The 16,670-nt window shown below is 43.8% G+C and overlaps 1 protein-coding gene across 3 annotated transcripts; it reads left to right on the top strand.

Annotated features, from left to right (window-relative positions):
• Window positions 1-1,279: 1,279 nt before the first annotated feature.
• Window positions 1,280-14,976, top strand: PARP16 (poly(ADP-ribose) polymerase family member 16). Of its 3 annotated transcripts, none has more exons than XM_088452741.1 (7): window positions 1,280-1,408; window positions 6,689-6,877; window positions 7,476-7,613; window positions 10,741-10,947; window positions 11,418-11,589; window positions 11,882-12,026; window positions 13,800-14,976. In XM_088452741.1, the coding sequence occupies exons 2-7, from the start codon at window positions 6,725-6,727 to the stop codon at window positions 13,942-13,944; spliced, it is 960 nt and encodes a 319-aa protein (XP_088308867.1). In that variant the 5' UTR covers window positions 1,280-1,408; window positions 6,689-6,724; the 3' UTR covers window positions 13,945-14,976. The 3 variants fall into 3 exon arrangements, with proteins under 3 accessions (XP_088308867.1, XP_088308869.1, XP_088308868.1); XM_088452743.1 differs by having other exon boundaries at window positions 1,281-1,408; window positions 13,803-14,976; XM_088452742.1 differs by lacking the exon at window positions 1,280-1,408 and adding an exon at window positions 1,779-1,821.
• The last annotated feature ends 1,694 nt before the right edge of the window (window positions 14,977-16,670 follow it).

The following is a 16,670-nucleotide window of genomic DNA, read 5'->3' as shown; positions in this document are numbered from 1 at the left end:
AGCCGCCGCCGGCCAGGGCAATGTCCAGCGCTGGAAGGTCCTGCAGTCTGGTGAGATGTGTCCCCAGCGGTACACATCTCACTGGATTGTTCCTAGTGGCAGGTGACATTTGGCGCTGGCCGCAAGCTGGGTTTAGTTCGCGGACCAGTGGACAGTGTCTGACGTCAGACGCCGCTGGGCAGAAGAGTCAGTTCAGTGGCTTGCGGAGGACGTTGAATAAAGAGCTTCGGCAGCCTCGGAAGAGGCCAGATGATGCCGGGCTCAAGAGAGAAGAGCTACAGCGGCCGTGGGAGAAGCCAAAAGACGCCAGGCTAAAGAGAGAAGCACTCCGGTGGCAGCACCAGGGACAGCGGCAGAGGAATGCGGCTGAGGGTCGGCGAGCGCTGCAGTGGTGGAAAAGTAAAAGAGCTCCCCACTGCTGCCTCTCCCACTGGGCAGGTAGGCCCTCTATGAGGTCTTTCCATTATTAACCCCTACCTAAACCACCAGGTTGTCGGGCATAAGCCCCTGGGGGTAATCAGGCCTTAGGCCTGTGGCACTGATGGCAATAGGCCCAAGTCACATAAATGGGGGCGTCATTTTTAACAGCTTGCCCAGATCGCCAAACCCCCTAGTTTCGCCCCTGATAATGAGCAGACTGCTGAGACACATATACTTTCATTAGAGTTGTATTATTAGAGTTATTATAGTTGTATGTATTCCTTCAGTGCTGTGATCTGTACAAAGATCTGGTACCTCAGCTCCAGTAAATGAGGGGTCCCTGATTTAGTGCAAATGGGAGTCAGATTATTAAAATGTGATCGTCCACAATTGGCCAAGCCCTTTAAAGGATGCTATTAATAAGCAAAAGCAACCATAGATTATATAACTACAGTAGGACATAAATACAATCTCTCAATCCCAAATCATAAAGCTTTGACACATTGAGAATCGTAGCAAAGTTATGAAAAAAAATTACAAAAAAAGTAACAAATTATTAGTACAACTGCACAAAAACATACTGTGATTCAAAAAATAAATAGTATAAATACGTAAATAATAGTATAAATACGTGTTAATGACTGCAAACATGAGAACACAGGCTTATTTGTTTATGATAACTGTGTAACTAGTGTGCTTATTTTGCATTCATTACTAGACAGCTCCAGAATATATGCAGTGTACATGTGCAAGTGGATGTTGGCAACTAAAACTACAACTCCCAACAAGCTTTGCTTCTCAAGCCCCAAAAAGGTATGCCCTGAGCCGCCTGTACCCGTGAGAGACACTTAGGACTGGATGTGAGCTTGTGTCAGGCAGCGCTGAGGGCAGCTCTGACCAGAAGGACACGTCAGATGGGCGGAAGTGAACATGGACTATAGAGAGTGTCAGTAAGGAAAGGGTTAAACCACAAGGAAAGGGAAAGCAGGTAAGTACAGATTTGGGGGAGAGTAAGTAATGAATAGGGTGGTGGTTAGAGTTGAGATATGAAGTAATGTAATATAATTATTTGGCAGAAGATGTAACAGAAAGAGCATTTAATATAAAGAAATAGAAGTTACAAAACACAAAAAGCAGATACATCCTATTATTGTGTATCTCACACTAGCATATAGATAACTATAGATGTGAGGATTTGGTACAGAGTATGCATCGTGTCTAGAGAGGGTACAATGGTATTGTGGTCTGTATTGTCATCCATTAAGTATTCAAAAGTGGAAAAAAAAATATCAGGGTATTATTCAGAGGCGCAGTTGTTTGAAGAAGTAGAGACTTGTTAAATTGGCGTTTTATCCCGACAGCGGAAGCCCAGCAGAGGTGAAGATCCAAACAACAGTTAAGGTAAATAGTAGCTAACCTAACCCCCCCCCTCAACCCTAACCCCCCTCTAAGAGCCTAACCCTCCAGGGGGGGCTGCCTAAGTTTCCCCCCGGGAGCCCCTAACCTGACCAACCTAACCCTTCCCCCCCCCCCCCACGGCTGTCCACGCCCAGCTTACTTTCGATCGGGATGCCGGGCTCCCGGCATAGGTAAAATTACAGGTGTCGGGATTTCGACGCCTGTGATTAAACCCTTGCCGGGATTAGACAGTCGGGATGCTGACGGTCGGGATTTAGACCGTCGGCATCCCGACTGCATACCCTACTCCTAACCCTCCCTCCCAAGTGCCTAAAACTAACCCTTCCCCTCTCACCAAACTCACCCTTAGTGCCTAACCCTCCCCCTAACCCGGCTACTTACCTTCGGGATGCTGGCGGTATTCTAAGCACTGTCATCCCCTTTTGCCAGAGCTATTAAATTCAGCGCGCTGCTAAGCCCGACTAAGGATTTTTTCTCGCATCCCTCCTGGGAAATCCGACAAAATGACAGGTGCGATGCTGATTTCTGCCCTTAGCGCGGCGGAAACAGCATCGCGCCGGGAAGTTTAGTCGGAGAATGCCTGTTCTCATGACTACACACCCAGTTTAAGGTGTGAAATCGGGCAATCCCCGACCTAACAGCGCACAGAATTGAATAGCTCCGGGAGCTTCTTCCTGGCGCTATTCAATTTGCGTTGAATTGAATCGAGCCTACAGTGATATTCGTGCAAGCTACATGTTTTACTTTTTTCCAAATATTTGCCATTCCATTAGTTAATCTTTTAAGTTAAAAACAACCTGTTTGAACATGTCAGTATGCAGTCAAAATAATGCGTTAACATTTTTTAACTTATTTTAAATTTCAAAAGGTATGAATACTTGGCCGGGCTGGCAGGTAAGAGGTTAATATTAGCACCTTCATTAGAAGCTATGAAGGTAAACTAAAGGTAGGAAGGCAGGCAAGCTGCCAGAAAGTATGCACAACACGCCAGAGATATAATGATAACAATCATACAACAAGACTACTGTAGGTGAGCTGTAACTTGGTAACAATCAAACACTACTATTCATTCATGCAAACACTCTGCAACATATTTTATACAGGCATACTATTATATAATAACTGACACCTTTTTATAAAGTGCTGATACAGGGGCTGATTCAGACCCGCTCGCAAGCGGGTTGATGTTTGCCCCATGCGCGAGACCCCTTTTTGGAGGCGGGCAGGGGGGGTGGCTACACAAACGGAGGCATTCCCAAAGGAAAGCCTGCCGTTTGTGGAAGGCACCACTGACATCACCAGTGATGTCAGTGGGGAACTTCCTGCTCTGTTTAGAGCAGGAAGCTCACTGGGTCTTGCGGGAACGAGACCCTACCACAAGGGTCTCGTCGCAAGCCCCGATGGTCGCGACCATCACCTGGCTGCTCGCAAAAGCTGTGGGTGGTCACCCACAGCTTAATGAGCGGCCAGGAGGCCGGCTCTCAAAAAAAAAAATGCTGCCCTGATTCAGAGCGAGCACTGCACTCTGAAAGAGCGTCCGGCTCTGAATCTTAGCCGGGCGCTCTGAAAGAGCGTCCGGCCCTGAATCAGAGCCCTCCCGGCAGAACACAGTAAAGTTTAAAAAAAATAAATAATAATAATATATACATATATATTTTTTTTAACTTTACTGTTTTCTCCTCTTCAGACGGGAGGTCGGGGTCCGCGGCTGCAGTGGCCAGGTAAGTGGGGGACAGGGAGGTGAGCGTAGGGGAGGAGGAGGAGGGGGTTACCGCAGCTGTAGGCAGTGCTGTGCATGCGCTGTTTTTATGAACGTAACGGAGCATGCGCAGCACTGATTACAGCTGCGGTAAGTTAGTGTAGGGAGGGAAAACTATCTATTTCCTGAAAAGCTGTCATCACAAAATGACAGCTTTTCGGAATAGATACTTATGGAGAGGAGGAATGATGAATTCCTTACAGCAATTAGGCGGAACTCGATGCGAGTTCTACACCTAATTATCTCCATCCATATCCATCCGGCTCTGAATCAGGGCCACTGTACATTGAGGGACACAAATCATATGTAAAGACATGAAACGCAATGTAAAGCTGGAAATGAGCTTACAGTCCATGCTTACCTGAGACTTATGAATTTCGGATGGCTCTCCCAGACTCTGCGGAGAGTATGCCTGTGTCCAACATGCCATCCGCTGCCACCCACTTCACGAGTGAAGTGAATGGCTTGATGCCATTTGCGTTGAATTGTGTCATCATGGCCTTGCCCTCTGCTTTATGATGCCAGTAATCGTGGCTTTGTTTAGCGAGGTCTGGGTCACAATGATACAGTCGTGGTGGTATTTCCCTGCACCTCCCGAATGAGGAAGTTTAAATGTTGGCAAGTATATTACAATCTTAGAGGTATGAGGAACACATCATACATAAGGTAGTGGAATAATAATTGTAGCTGCTGGTGCAAAAAATGTGTGTGGCTGCTGCACGGCAACCGCTTTCTCAGCAGCCAATAATAAAGCAGCCATTGGCGACTGACATATCTGTGCAGCTACTAGGGAAGGAGGAGACACTGGAGAGCAGAGACCTGGAACATGATTCAGTCACTGTATAAGGGGGAGATGTTTCAGACCTTCTAAAGAGGACAAGTGGAGAAGTTTCCTATAGCAACCAATCAGCTTCTACTGTAGCTATCATTTATCAAGTACATGCTATATAATGATAGCTGGAAGCTGATTGGTGCTATGGACAACTTCTCCACTTGCCCTCTTTAGAAGGTTTGATACATTTCCCCATAAATTGTAAGACACTCAGCTGATGTCAACCGTAACTCTCTGTTCACTGTTTATCTCCTTCCTCTTCTTGTGCTAGAAAAGGCGTTTGCTCTTATGCTGCACACGTACTGTTGCAGATATTCACCAGCTTGGAGTACCAACCTTCTCAATGCTGGAGACAGCTAGGATGGTTACACCCCATGACATGTGCAGCAGAGATCACCAGGTGGACCAAGTGATGAGGGTTGAGTCACTGGATCCCAGTTGCTGACCTTAGATGGTTCCAGAAGGTTTTGTAAATGACCCTGTACTTGTTGTGATGGCCCCATGACTCTTCCAAGTCTTTTCCCACTGCCTTTACACATTTGTAGCAGCTGTATGATCTGTGAAAAGATGATTATTTGGTAGGCTGGACACATAGCTAAACTAAAGCCTCTAGCTTTGGAGAAATAAAACAGCAGGTACGTGGCAAATAGCAATCATTTAATCTTAGTCCCCATTGGAGCTAACTTCAAGTCATTTTAAAAATACAAGAGCCCAAGATCTACTGTAAGACGTTTCTTTTTACGTTTATCAGGAATCAGGAGACGCCATCTGCAGAATGCATGTACTGTCTGCAGTGTTGTAGGCTTGTGGTGTTCTGTGCATACATTGTATGCTACCTTACTCCTTAACTCAGTGGTTCCCAAACTGTGCACCGCAGCACCCTGGGGAGCCTCGGGACACTTGCAGGGGTGCCTCAGGTTGGTGGTTCAGCACCAAATCAAATTATTTATGGTCAATGTAATGTAAATATGTGGACAAACAGAAGCACAAACCTGTCCACCACTATATAACTGACCCTAAGGATAACAGGTCATCACAATTTACTTCACTTTACTACTTTACTACATTTTTTTTCTGAATTTCTCAATAACAAACTTTTGGCTTAGGGGTGCCGCGATTCAAAAAAGTTTGGGAACCACTGCCTTAACTAATAGCTATCACAAAATAGCATATATCATTGCTATGTTGGATTAATCCAGATTTGTTCAATATTAATTTTATTATTTGTTAGCATTAACATAGCACCATAGTAACATAGTATACAGTCAGGAAGCTGGATATTGAAATGCCGACCGCCAGCTTCCCGACTGTGAAATCCCTGCATGGGACTAATGATAAGCGTTGAAATCCGGAAGCCTATCATTATCCACCCGCCGACAGGCACCCCCCCCCCCCCCAAGGAGTGTGAGGTTTAGGGTGCAGGGAGGGGGGGGGGGTTAGGTTTAGGCACCACTAAAGGGGGAGGTTAGGTACCCCTAAAGGAGGGTTGGGGGGGTGAGGGTTAGGGATAGTTAAAATAATTACCGTGTCGGGATCTTCGGTCTTCTGCCTTCCGGCGTCGGTATTACATCCGCCGGGTTGATGTCTGGCGGTATGTCCTACCAATTCCCATCATAATATTATGCAGCACTCTTACATCAGCCCTGCGCTGTGGAGTTTACAGCCTAAATTGTAAATTCTTTGCCACATTAACTCGTCACTATTTTTTTTTGGACTATGAGTGGAAATCCAAAGCACCTGGAGGAAACCCAGAGGAGAACATACAAACTCCACATAGAGAAATACTACTCGGACCCCAGCGCCATCCTTTGGTGCTTGGGAAGACTCCAACAACAGATGCACGTTAGAAAACGGTTTACAACCAACTCGATTAGAACTACTATTAACATTCTTGTATTTTGTCTCCATCCCCCCCATCTACACACCTCAGTCTTCTGATGGGACCACATTGCTTCATCGCTACTGTTATAGCAATGGAGAAATGATATGTATTTATGCATAGGCTCACCCATTTTCAGACCTGTGTAAGGTGAATGTTGGCACATGTAAAAGCACTGATTTGGAGATTTTTGGTACTTTTATCTCTCTCCAAGGCTTAGTACATAGACCCCTATGTGACTATTCCTACATGATCCCTATCAAGGTATAAATTGGTAGTCTGTATAAATATATATAATGATCCTGGGATTAGAGATCTTTACCAGGCTTACATGAGTATTCCGGAGATGTGTAACAATTGTTTTTCCGTCTCTCTGCAGAGTTATCCTAGTCTCCGCTGAAGCTGGGGTACAGCAATGGTAGAGCACATCATCGCCAGGGATCCACTAGCAGCGGATTTGAAATGCAGCCTTTTTGTTTCTGCCTTAAATAGCTACAAAAGAGACTCTGTGTTACGGCCGTTTCCTGCCTTCTATGCCAGTGAGCAGTGTAAAGATTTTGACGCCTTGGTGGGTAAATATACCATAAATATCAACATCTTCAGGGACTATAAATGTCTACAAAACACGAGCCTCCTCAATTAGTCAGTCATAATGAAGTGCAAGCTTTCTGTGGCAATTTTCGCGACATCCAGCACTTGAGCCTACATTGTTCTCCAGGCAAACTTTCACCTATAATGTGTGTGCTAAAAACTCCTACACCTCAGGCAGAAATGGAGGGAGGGTGCAGAGGGGAGATTGTCATAGCTGCCTGCTGTCTGTCTCCCGCAAGGAAGCATAAAAATAGACATTGTTCATACTGTACATTTGCTTTCCTGCGCTCAACACAAAGATGTAAGAGTCTCTTTAGTGGAAACATGTTGTTTTTGTATGTCAGTTTACTTGAGGCTTCCAAGATCTCCCAAAATCAGGACGTGGTAAGTCCCTCCCATGATGTGCATAAACCACACCAATATACACCCACAGTATCATGAGCCTGTTTCTGAGTCAGAGAATCAGAACAGTCCCTCCAATATAGAGACTGTTTGGAGGTATCACGTATGTTAGTATATCATATGCCATTTATCGGTCGTTCCAGTCCATATTAAATCTGCTATGTATCCCTTAGATTGCCGACACAAACTCCTTGCCTGGTCTGCCGGAAATCATCCAAAACAAGTCAAAAATAGACGAAAAAAACCTTGATCTGCTGAGATGGATATTATCAGAGAAACTCTTCACCATCAAATGCCTTAAGAAGGAGAAGGTAAGATTATCCTTACTGAATGTGTCACTGGATACTACAAAATGTTATCTCTAAGGAGGGCTGCAGAAACTCTGGACACATCTTGCCATTGCATATGGCAGCTGTTTCAATGGCTCTGTATAAAACTATGGAACAACTTTCCAGCAGAAACTATATTTATAAATAAGGTGTATCCCTTTATATTCTGTAACAGCCCAGGTAACGCCACATCAGGTTTGGGCCTCTGTGGCACAAAAAATGTTGGGAACATATATAGTGACAGTCCTAGGCTGACTAGCCACGTGCAACGTCTGGTACCCATGGCCATTAAGTACCATAGTAATACTGTCCAAATATAGTGCAAACTCTTGTGGCACTACAAGCGACAGCATGCACTGAGAGCTGGCGCTCTTAGATTTGCAATTGGCAGCATGCACATGGGCGCAAGTGTATACTAGGCCTTTTGTTACCATGAGTTGGCACTACAAGTGTTGCCCCTATAAGAAATTACTAACTATTGTTCCCATCATAAATAACTATTACTCCGTTCATAAAAACTATAGCCCTGATTGTAATAAATAAGTGTTGCCCTGATTATAGGTACATTTATAATGCCCCGATCATAGGTACATTTATAATGCCCCGATCATAGGTACATTTATAATGCCCCGATCATAGGTACATTTATAATGCCCCGATCATAGGTACATTTATAATGCCCCGATCATAGGTACATTTATAATGCCCCGATCATAGGTACATTTGTAATGCCCCGATCATAGGTACATTTATAATGCCCCGATCATAGGTACATTTATAATGCCCCGATCATAGGTACATTTATAATGCCCCGATCATAGGTACATTTATAATGCCCCGATCATAGGTACATTTATAATGCCCCGATCATAGGTACATTTATAATGCCCCGATCATAGGTACATTTATAATGCCCCGATCATAGGTACATTTGTAATGCCCCGATCATAGGTACATTTGTAATGCCCCGATCATAGGTACATTTATAATGCCCCGATCATAGGTACATTTATAATGCCCCGATCATAGGTACATTTATAATGCCCCGATCATAGGTACATTTATAATGCCCCGATCATAGGTACATTTATAATGCCCCGATCATAGGTACATTTATAATGCCCCGATCATAGGTACTTTTATAATGCCCCGATCATAGGTACATTTGTAATGCCCCGATCATAGGTACATTTGTAATGCCCCGATCATAGGTACATTTGTAATGCCCCGATCATAGGTACATTTATAATGCCCCGATCATAGGTACTTTTATAATGCTCAGAGCAACATTTTGACACATGAAATTAGAGTTGGGCTGTAACAATAAAGGTTAGGTTGCATTAAGGGTAAGTAGCGTTAGGGATAGGCTGAAACATTCTGACTGTCTGCATTCATAATGTCATCCAATTTTCTAACCGCCAAGACTACTCAGAATCAGGCCCAGATGAATGTGAAAAATATTTTGCGGTTTCTGGCCTTAGGAGCTTTTTTTTAGTATTTTCTGATGTTCCCAGGCAGCCGAAGGGGTATAGAGGGGGAAGAGCTGGCACTAAATTTAAAGCTCATGCAGTCTATACCCCATTGCATCTAGTCCTCCCAATAGGACTTGGAGAAAAGGCTTTAACATAAGTACTGTACAAAGATCCCATTTTATTTATTACAGGGACAAAACATGTGCAGCATGCAAGTATACTGTGATATCAGTGCCTGTTAGCACTTGTAATGCCACAAGAGCGTGCACTATATTTGGACAGTGTTACAATGTTATTTAATGGACAGAGGGTACCAGATGGGAGCCAGTGCTAGTCAGCATTGGTCAGGGTCTCCATAGATGCAGCAGCCCAATTAGTATTATAGGATCCCCGACAGAGTACTGTGCCTGATGCTGATCACTTTGGGCTGCTAGGAATGTATGGGTGCCTTTTTTTTATACATTTTCTTTCTTTAATTGTTTTATTTTTTTCTGACCAACAAGATAGGGCAAACAGAATGCGGTTTGACCTATCTCACCTTTTAGAGCCTTGCAGCCTGATACAAATCTGGTTTGAATTCATGTGCTTTGGCCTTCAGTAAGTCATACAGGGTTTACCCACCATCATAGCGCTTTAAGGTGCACTTCAGTAAAATACCCCTGCGTTCTATTAAGGTGTGCAGAGTTTTCAATGTATGTGAGCTTTAGTGCTCTCTCTCTTTATCTACACAAAGGCAAGACATTTTGTTCCAGTCTGGGTTTTATTGTACATGTCATGGAGTGAATACATCTGAATGCTCTGTTACCTGTTGGTAAGCGAGAATGGCGTTCTAAAAGGGGGAAGCGGAGCGTATATGGAGGGATCACATTCTTTTCAGTCATATTTTAATTTCCCAGTGTCCTTACCGCAAACACAGGAGTGAAATCTCTAGAACAATTTTGGCTCTCATGCATTTGCTGAACTATAAGTCACTATATAGGACTATAAGGATGCTGTGAGTAGAAAATTTGTGCACGATTGTGTACACACATTTTCTACTCGCAGCATCCTGCCCGTACACTTTCACCAACATTTTATGCGTCTCCGTCACCGATTTACCCAATTTGAAGCAGAACTTAATATTGTGCCGTTGCTCCATTGTTTTTTGACGCACACTGCTCGGGACACTCTGTTGAAATTAATGCAATGGCAATGCGGTGGCGGCCTTGGGCAAACCCCGACTGGGGGCAGGTCCAGACATGTCCATGCATATCAGTGCGCATGAGCGACCTTGTTGCAAACGTTGCACACAGATATATCAGACCATTCACCAAACTTTTTAGACGGACCTCGTATTCCAGGTAGCAGTATATTTATTTAAAACACACTTTTCACTTTTGGCATATGTAGCATGCAATATACAAAATCCTCTAATACCAGTTAGTATTTGTCATGTGTGTTTATATAGATGTGTCTTGACATAAATGACAAAAAAATTTATCTTTTAATTTATCCTGGTTATCGGCTTTCTTTAAGGCATTCGTTACTAACTCTAGTAAGTCATAACCTTACCAGCAGGCAATGCCATGTTTGTACTAACCATATTGGCAAATGACCCCAGCCTTTGAGTTAAGGCTGCCCCTCCCTTGTTGTTTTAGTTTGGGGAATTCCAAGCCTTGCTAGGCTCTCCCAGTCTTGCTTTGCCCACTCCTGACTTCCTGTTTGAAATAGAATACTGCGAGAAGCTGCGCGCCCAGTTCCAAGAAAGGCGTGGAGAGAGGGACGTGATGTATGCCCTGCATGGCAGTCGCGTGGAGAACTTCCACTCCATACTGCACAACGGCTTGCACTGCCACCTGAACAAGGTGCGATACGGTAACACCCTTGATGTATAAAGCACAGCTTATGGTAACGCCTACGAAGCATTCATAATGCATTACATGACGGAGGGTATTTATTTCAGATCTGATACATGTTTTGTAGCTTATTTGGCACACTGCACATATTCTGAAAGATTCTTGCTACATTTGTTTACACATTTGGGAACATTAATGAAAACTGCTGCACTGACAAAAGGTACTGTAACTAGCAAGGTGGTGGCTTTCGTTTTCTGGAATGTAATAGAAGTAACAATCTGAATGTCTAGCAGTGGATTAAGATTACCTATTTGGGAGGGACACAGTACTTCTCCTGCTTTCTCTATAGGTGTATTTACATGGATTACTGAACATTTGGTACTTTGGTTAAGTCCTAGACCTAATGTAGTTTTCAGTTGTTGTCCTAATGCAGTGTAAGAGACAACTTTCACAAGCCTTTGATGCTTCATTTGCTACAGACGTCTTTATTTGGAGAAGGCACGTACCTGACTAGTGACCTGAGCCTGGCACTTCTTTATAGTCCCCATGGACAGGGGTGGTCCCATAGTTTATTGGGCCCGGTGCTGAGCTGTGTGGCCGTGTGTGAGATGATCGATCATCCAGATGTTAAGTGCCAGGCCAAGAAAAAAGGTGAGAAACATTAGCTAGGCCTTTCCATTCTAGTTAAATAAAAGAAAATGTACAGATGTGAATCATTCTGTATATATATTAATGTGATGTAGGGGCACAATGAAGACATATTTACAGTACCGATAATAATAGTAGAGGCTGTATCTACTTTAGTTCTCCAAAACTGTACCTTAGGATCCCCTAAGAAATGGTGGCGTAAGTGCTACAGCAAAATCATCATCATCTATATTCAGTGTGATGATCATTTTGAGATTTATGGTATGTTTTTATATATATCTCTCATCATTTTCAGATTCATTTGAAATAGATCGGAAACGAGCCAGAGCAAGGAATAGTGAAGGTGGAGAAGTTCCACAGAAATACTTTGTGGTGACCAATAACCAGCTATTACGAGTGAAATACCTCTTGGTATATTCTCAGGAGCAGCCTCAGAGAAGGTGAGTAGGGCAGTGAGTGCCAGCTGACCTCTCTCCTCTGTCTTATATTTACCCCTGAGGTCATTTCTGGAGCGCACTAGGGGCCTGTTTCGGAGTTGAACGCAATGCTGATGTTTTTCGAAAAATCAAGATTTTTTTTGCCACTGCGCAAAAACTGAGCCGCACTGCTGATGTGTCGAGATACATCGCCATAGTCGCACGCTGCCAATCTTTATTCGCAGTGTGATTGACAAGCAGGGAGAGTTTGGGGGAGTGTTGGCTAAAAGCACAGATGGTACTTGACCGTTTCGGGGGCGTGTCACATCCTGCATCTGCGATCCCGTATGCTGAAACAAGGCTCCGGCGCCTCAGTTACGGCAGCCATTCTGAGTGACTATAGACTTACTCAAGGAGTCGATGTTTGCCTGCTCTGCATCCGATGCTGGGGACACCTTGTGCATGCTCTAGTGGACGTCTCAATACATTTCCCAGCAGCTATTTAATTAGCATCATTTTTCACATCCTCAGCTGAAAAAAATCACAGCTGCGGGAACAATAGCGTCCAACTCTGTGTGCAGTGCAGAAAACAAATTGGACCTACAGTAGTTGTCTGCTACATGCTTTGTGCACTCCATACCGGTGCCTACGCGTGTAGAGAGGTGGCAAAATCAGAAGAGGTTCTCTGTGCAAATGTCACATCAAAGTCCAACTTCCTAAAACTTTAGTATCACACGTTTCATTCAATTGCATGTTTCCATTTTTCTTTCTATATTGCTCTCTCCATCCTAACGTATGGCTTAATATAATAACCGGAGTGAGGGGGATACTTGGGACTGTTTGAATCTTTGGGTGTGAAGCTTTCTATTATATTGGCAGAGGGGCGCATTTCTAGGGGCACTAGAACACACAACACAAGAGCACAAAATGATTCATATTAAAAGTATTTGATGGAGCAAAAACTTTGCCAGCTCAGGATTGTTTAGGGTAATTCAACTTTTGTGGAGTGAAGATGGCAGAATGCCCCTCCAAACAGCAAGGAACGCCTTTACCCTCTACTCCTCTTCATCTCCTTTCCAAATCTCCCTCCACAAAAGTAGGCACAGTGGTACTCAGGCCCTGATTCAGAGCCGGACGCTCTGAATCAGGGCCGGTCTTTTTTATTTTTTTTATTTTTAAGAACGGCCTCCTGGCCGCTCGCATAGCTGTGGGTGACCACCCACAGCTATAGCGAGCGGCCATGATGATTGTCACGATGGTCAAGACCATCACGACCATCGGGCTTGCGACGAGACCCTTGTGGTAGGGTCTCGTTGCCGCAAGCCCCAGAGAGCTTTCGGCTCTAACAGAGCCGAAAGCTCTCCCACTGACATCACTTGTGATGTCAGTGGGGCCGGCCCCAGATGGTAGGCGTTCCCATGGGAACGCCTCCGTCCATGCAGAGGGACCAAAGGGGGCGTGCTGTCACTCAACATCGACCCGTCGTGTGCATGCGCTCTGGGCCACCATCGACCCGGTTGCGAGCTCTCAGCGCTTGCAACCGGGTCTGAATCAGGCCCTCTGTCCTTAGCAAGCCATGAATGCCCCCTCACCCCCTCAGTCTGTGCAGACTTCTGCTCCACTAACTCGTGCACTTCGGCAGAACTCTATAATTTTGTGATTTGTAAATGATCTTCTCTTATGAGAATACTACTATCGTCGCCAAAGGTTTAATCTATTAGATTAGATTTGTCATTAAAGTATTGCCTTGTTTATTTTGTCATTCTTGCATTTCTCCCCTCTTTTACTTCCATCAAGCAGATCCAGAAAGCCGTCCTGGTTATCAAGCCACCGTTTTGCCATCTTGATGACGCTGTACCTGCTCGTGCTGATTCTCATTGGTTTAAGCAACTCTAAGACTTTTACACATTACTGGAACAGGCTCCTGAGCTGGAGGCCTTGATCTCCTCTCCTTTACAAACTGCACCACGAGCCTTAACCACGCACCTGTGCCACAGCCTTGCTAAGTGTAAAGGCATTCCAGCTGATACACAGACTGTCACCAGAGATCCTGCACACCAGCTGGCCTCTGACAGCTGTGCACTGTTCTATTCTTCATCAAACCCCCCCCCCCCCCCCCCCCCTACCCCGAGCATTCTAATCTAATTGACAAATACAAAGAGGATTCAGTACCGCCACACCAGCTTAATCAAGAAGATTCCTTAATGTCAGTAAATGGAGGTTCATCACTGGACAAGGCTCTCTGAAAGTTCTAAACACTTCTGTGCAATCTATAATTAACAATGTTCTGTAAGTTATCAAAGTATATAGAGGAAGGGACCTGTGCCATTCCGGATGCTATTAATTAACAGTTGCGGGTGTCCTTGGCTCGTTGCTAAGCACCGTCTTTCATCAGTGACTTTAAGTTTTTTCATTCCCCCTATGTAGACATTGGGACATTAACATTAATGGCATTCTTCTATTACTTGTATATCCTAGTACTATCTCAGACAGAGGAGAGGCAGATTTGATAATGTTGTCCTATGGACTCGGGGCTTCCTCCATCTCCTGGTAGCAGTTACAGGACCTTTCTGTCCCCTAGGGAATGCAAAGCGTTAGTACATCTACTTGAATACCAGTCCACATTCCAGCTCTCTGCTCCCTAACACTATACCTGTGTTATTTTTTTTATCCTCTGCACAGATCAGACAAAATAGAGTCCAAGCCAACGTCAATTTTCACACTTAAACGTTGTTTGCATTCATCATGTCTGGCTTGTCTCTGCGTCCGTCCCTGCCAGACACCACACATGGAAAAATCAATGAAAAATGAAGTCGCCTGTACGTTAATATTTGACAGGGGAGATCTATAAATAAGTTTGTTTTTTTTTTCAGTAGGAAACATTTATATTCCTATAAAAGGGAAATATATCCTGTTAATATTTAATAGTAATATTTTTAATCCACAATTTTATGATTGTTCAATAAAACTTATGGACCTGCACAAAGATTTGGATTTATTAACATGACGAGGAGCCGGCATAATGCTTGCGATGATAAACTAACCTATACACATCAATAGAATAGCACACTTGGAGGTAAAGTTATCTATCTTTAAAATTTATTTTTGTAATTAATTCTGCATCACATTCCAGAACTGACAAATCTTTAAAAAGAAAAAAAATTCTATATATATATTTTTTTCTGAAAAATATTTTCACATATTAAAGAGACAATAAACTTTTATTTTTTTTTTATATAGATGAGACAAGTACAGTAACCAGAGCATTAAAAGAAAAAATGTCACCATAAATATTGTGGCAGCATAACTTCATAAAACGGACATAGACCATCAATATGAGGCTGGTTAGAGTTGCAATATGTCATGATCTCAGAGCAGGAGATAATCCAAAAAGAACATGGGCATGAAATATATTAAATCCTGCGGAAGCCCTGTGCCTTTATATAATGGATTAGTGGTTTTCAACTCCAATCCTCAAGTACCATCAACAGGCCATTTTTTGTGGATTTCTTTAATCATGCTCAGGTGAGTTAATCTATTTTGCTGAGTCAGTAATTATCCCACTTGCTTCCAAAGGCGGTAATCCTCAAAACATGACCTGCTAGGAAAACTTCATGATTGAGAATAACTGTATTGAGACGAAAAGTATTTCTATGATAATCAAGAACATATGGAGCTTCCAGACATGTATTCCTGATAACGATCACATTTGAGAATAGATCTGCTTGTATAAACAAATTTCTCAAGATCTATGATTACATTTGCAATAGATAACTAGTTTGCAAAGCTGGGTTTTGAAGGCACCATCCAAGCCCATGCACTGCAGACCTTTGCCAATGTGAGACCATTGGACACATTTTGCCTTCTCAGATCCGATTCTTGGGGCACACTAACTGCATGTTTTCCATATGTCCTTGTTGGAGCCTAGGTGCATTCATTACTGACTGACACAGGTTGTACAAATTATTTCACCTGTAATTCTGTGAGAAGACTTGGAAAATATGCACTGTTAAGGCATCGTGCGATTGTTCACACGATGTGGACGATTTCGATCGATCATAACTGATCAATCGTGCACATCATGTGTTGTTTCTGCACCATTACGATGCCGATGCGCGTCCCCACCATCGTCTAGTTGGATCGTAGATCTTAAGGGAAAACTGTAACATCACGATCTATAGTGTTACATCGTATGCTGTTTGTCACATCGTACACAATAGAGATGCATGTAGCATGGACCAGGGAGATCCGTGTTACATGCATCTTTGTGATTGACACACAGCACGGACGGGTCTGTGAGACCCGTCTGTGCCGCTGTGTATTTCAATTACACAGATGCACCCATGGACCAGGAGATCCGTGCTACTTGCATCTGTCGTGCTGCAGTTACAAAAAAAAAAAAAAACATCACCCCAAAAGAGCAACCAGCCTCGGGCTTTTAGTGACCCAGTGCTGGGCGTGCTTAAATTCAGGGGACAAACGACGCAGGGGTCCCCCGTACTCAAGCACAACCGTCACGGGCTAGTCAGAACCAGCCCTGGTTGCCAAAATACGGGGGACAAACGACGTAGGGGTCCCCTGTATTCTGCGCAACCAGCACTGGGCTCTGATCCGATCCTTAAAAATACAGGGGAAAAAAAATTTGTAGGGTTCCCTTGTATTTACCAG

This window comes from Taudactylus pleione, unplaced genomic scaffold (assembly GCF_031769625.1).
Source record: "Taudactylus pleione unplaced genomic scaffold, aTauple2 ptg000556l, whole genome shotgun sequence".
Lineage (NCBI taxonomy): Eukaryota > Metazoa > Chordata > Amphibia > Anura > Myobatrachidae > Taudactylus > Taudactylus pleione.
Note: the sequence above shows the minus strand (reverse complement) of the source record. Positions and strands in the feature narration are given on the sequence as shown.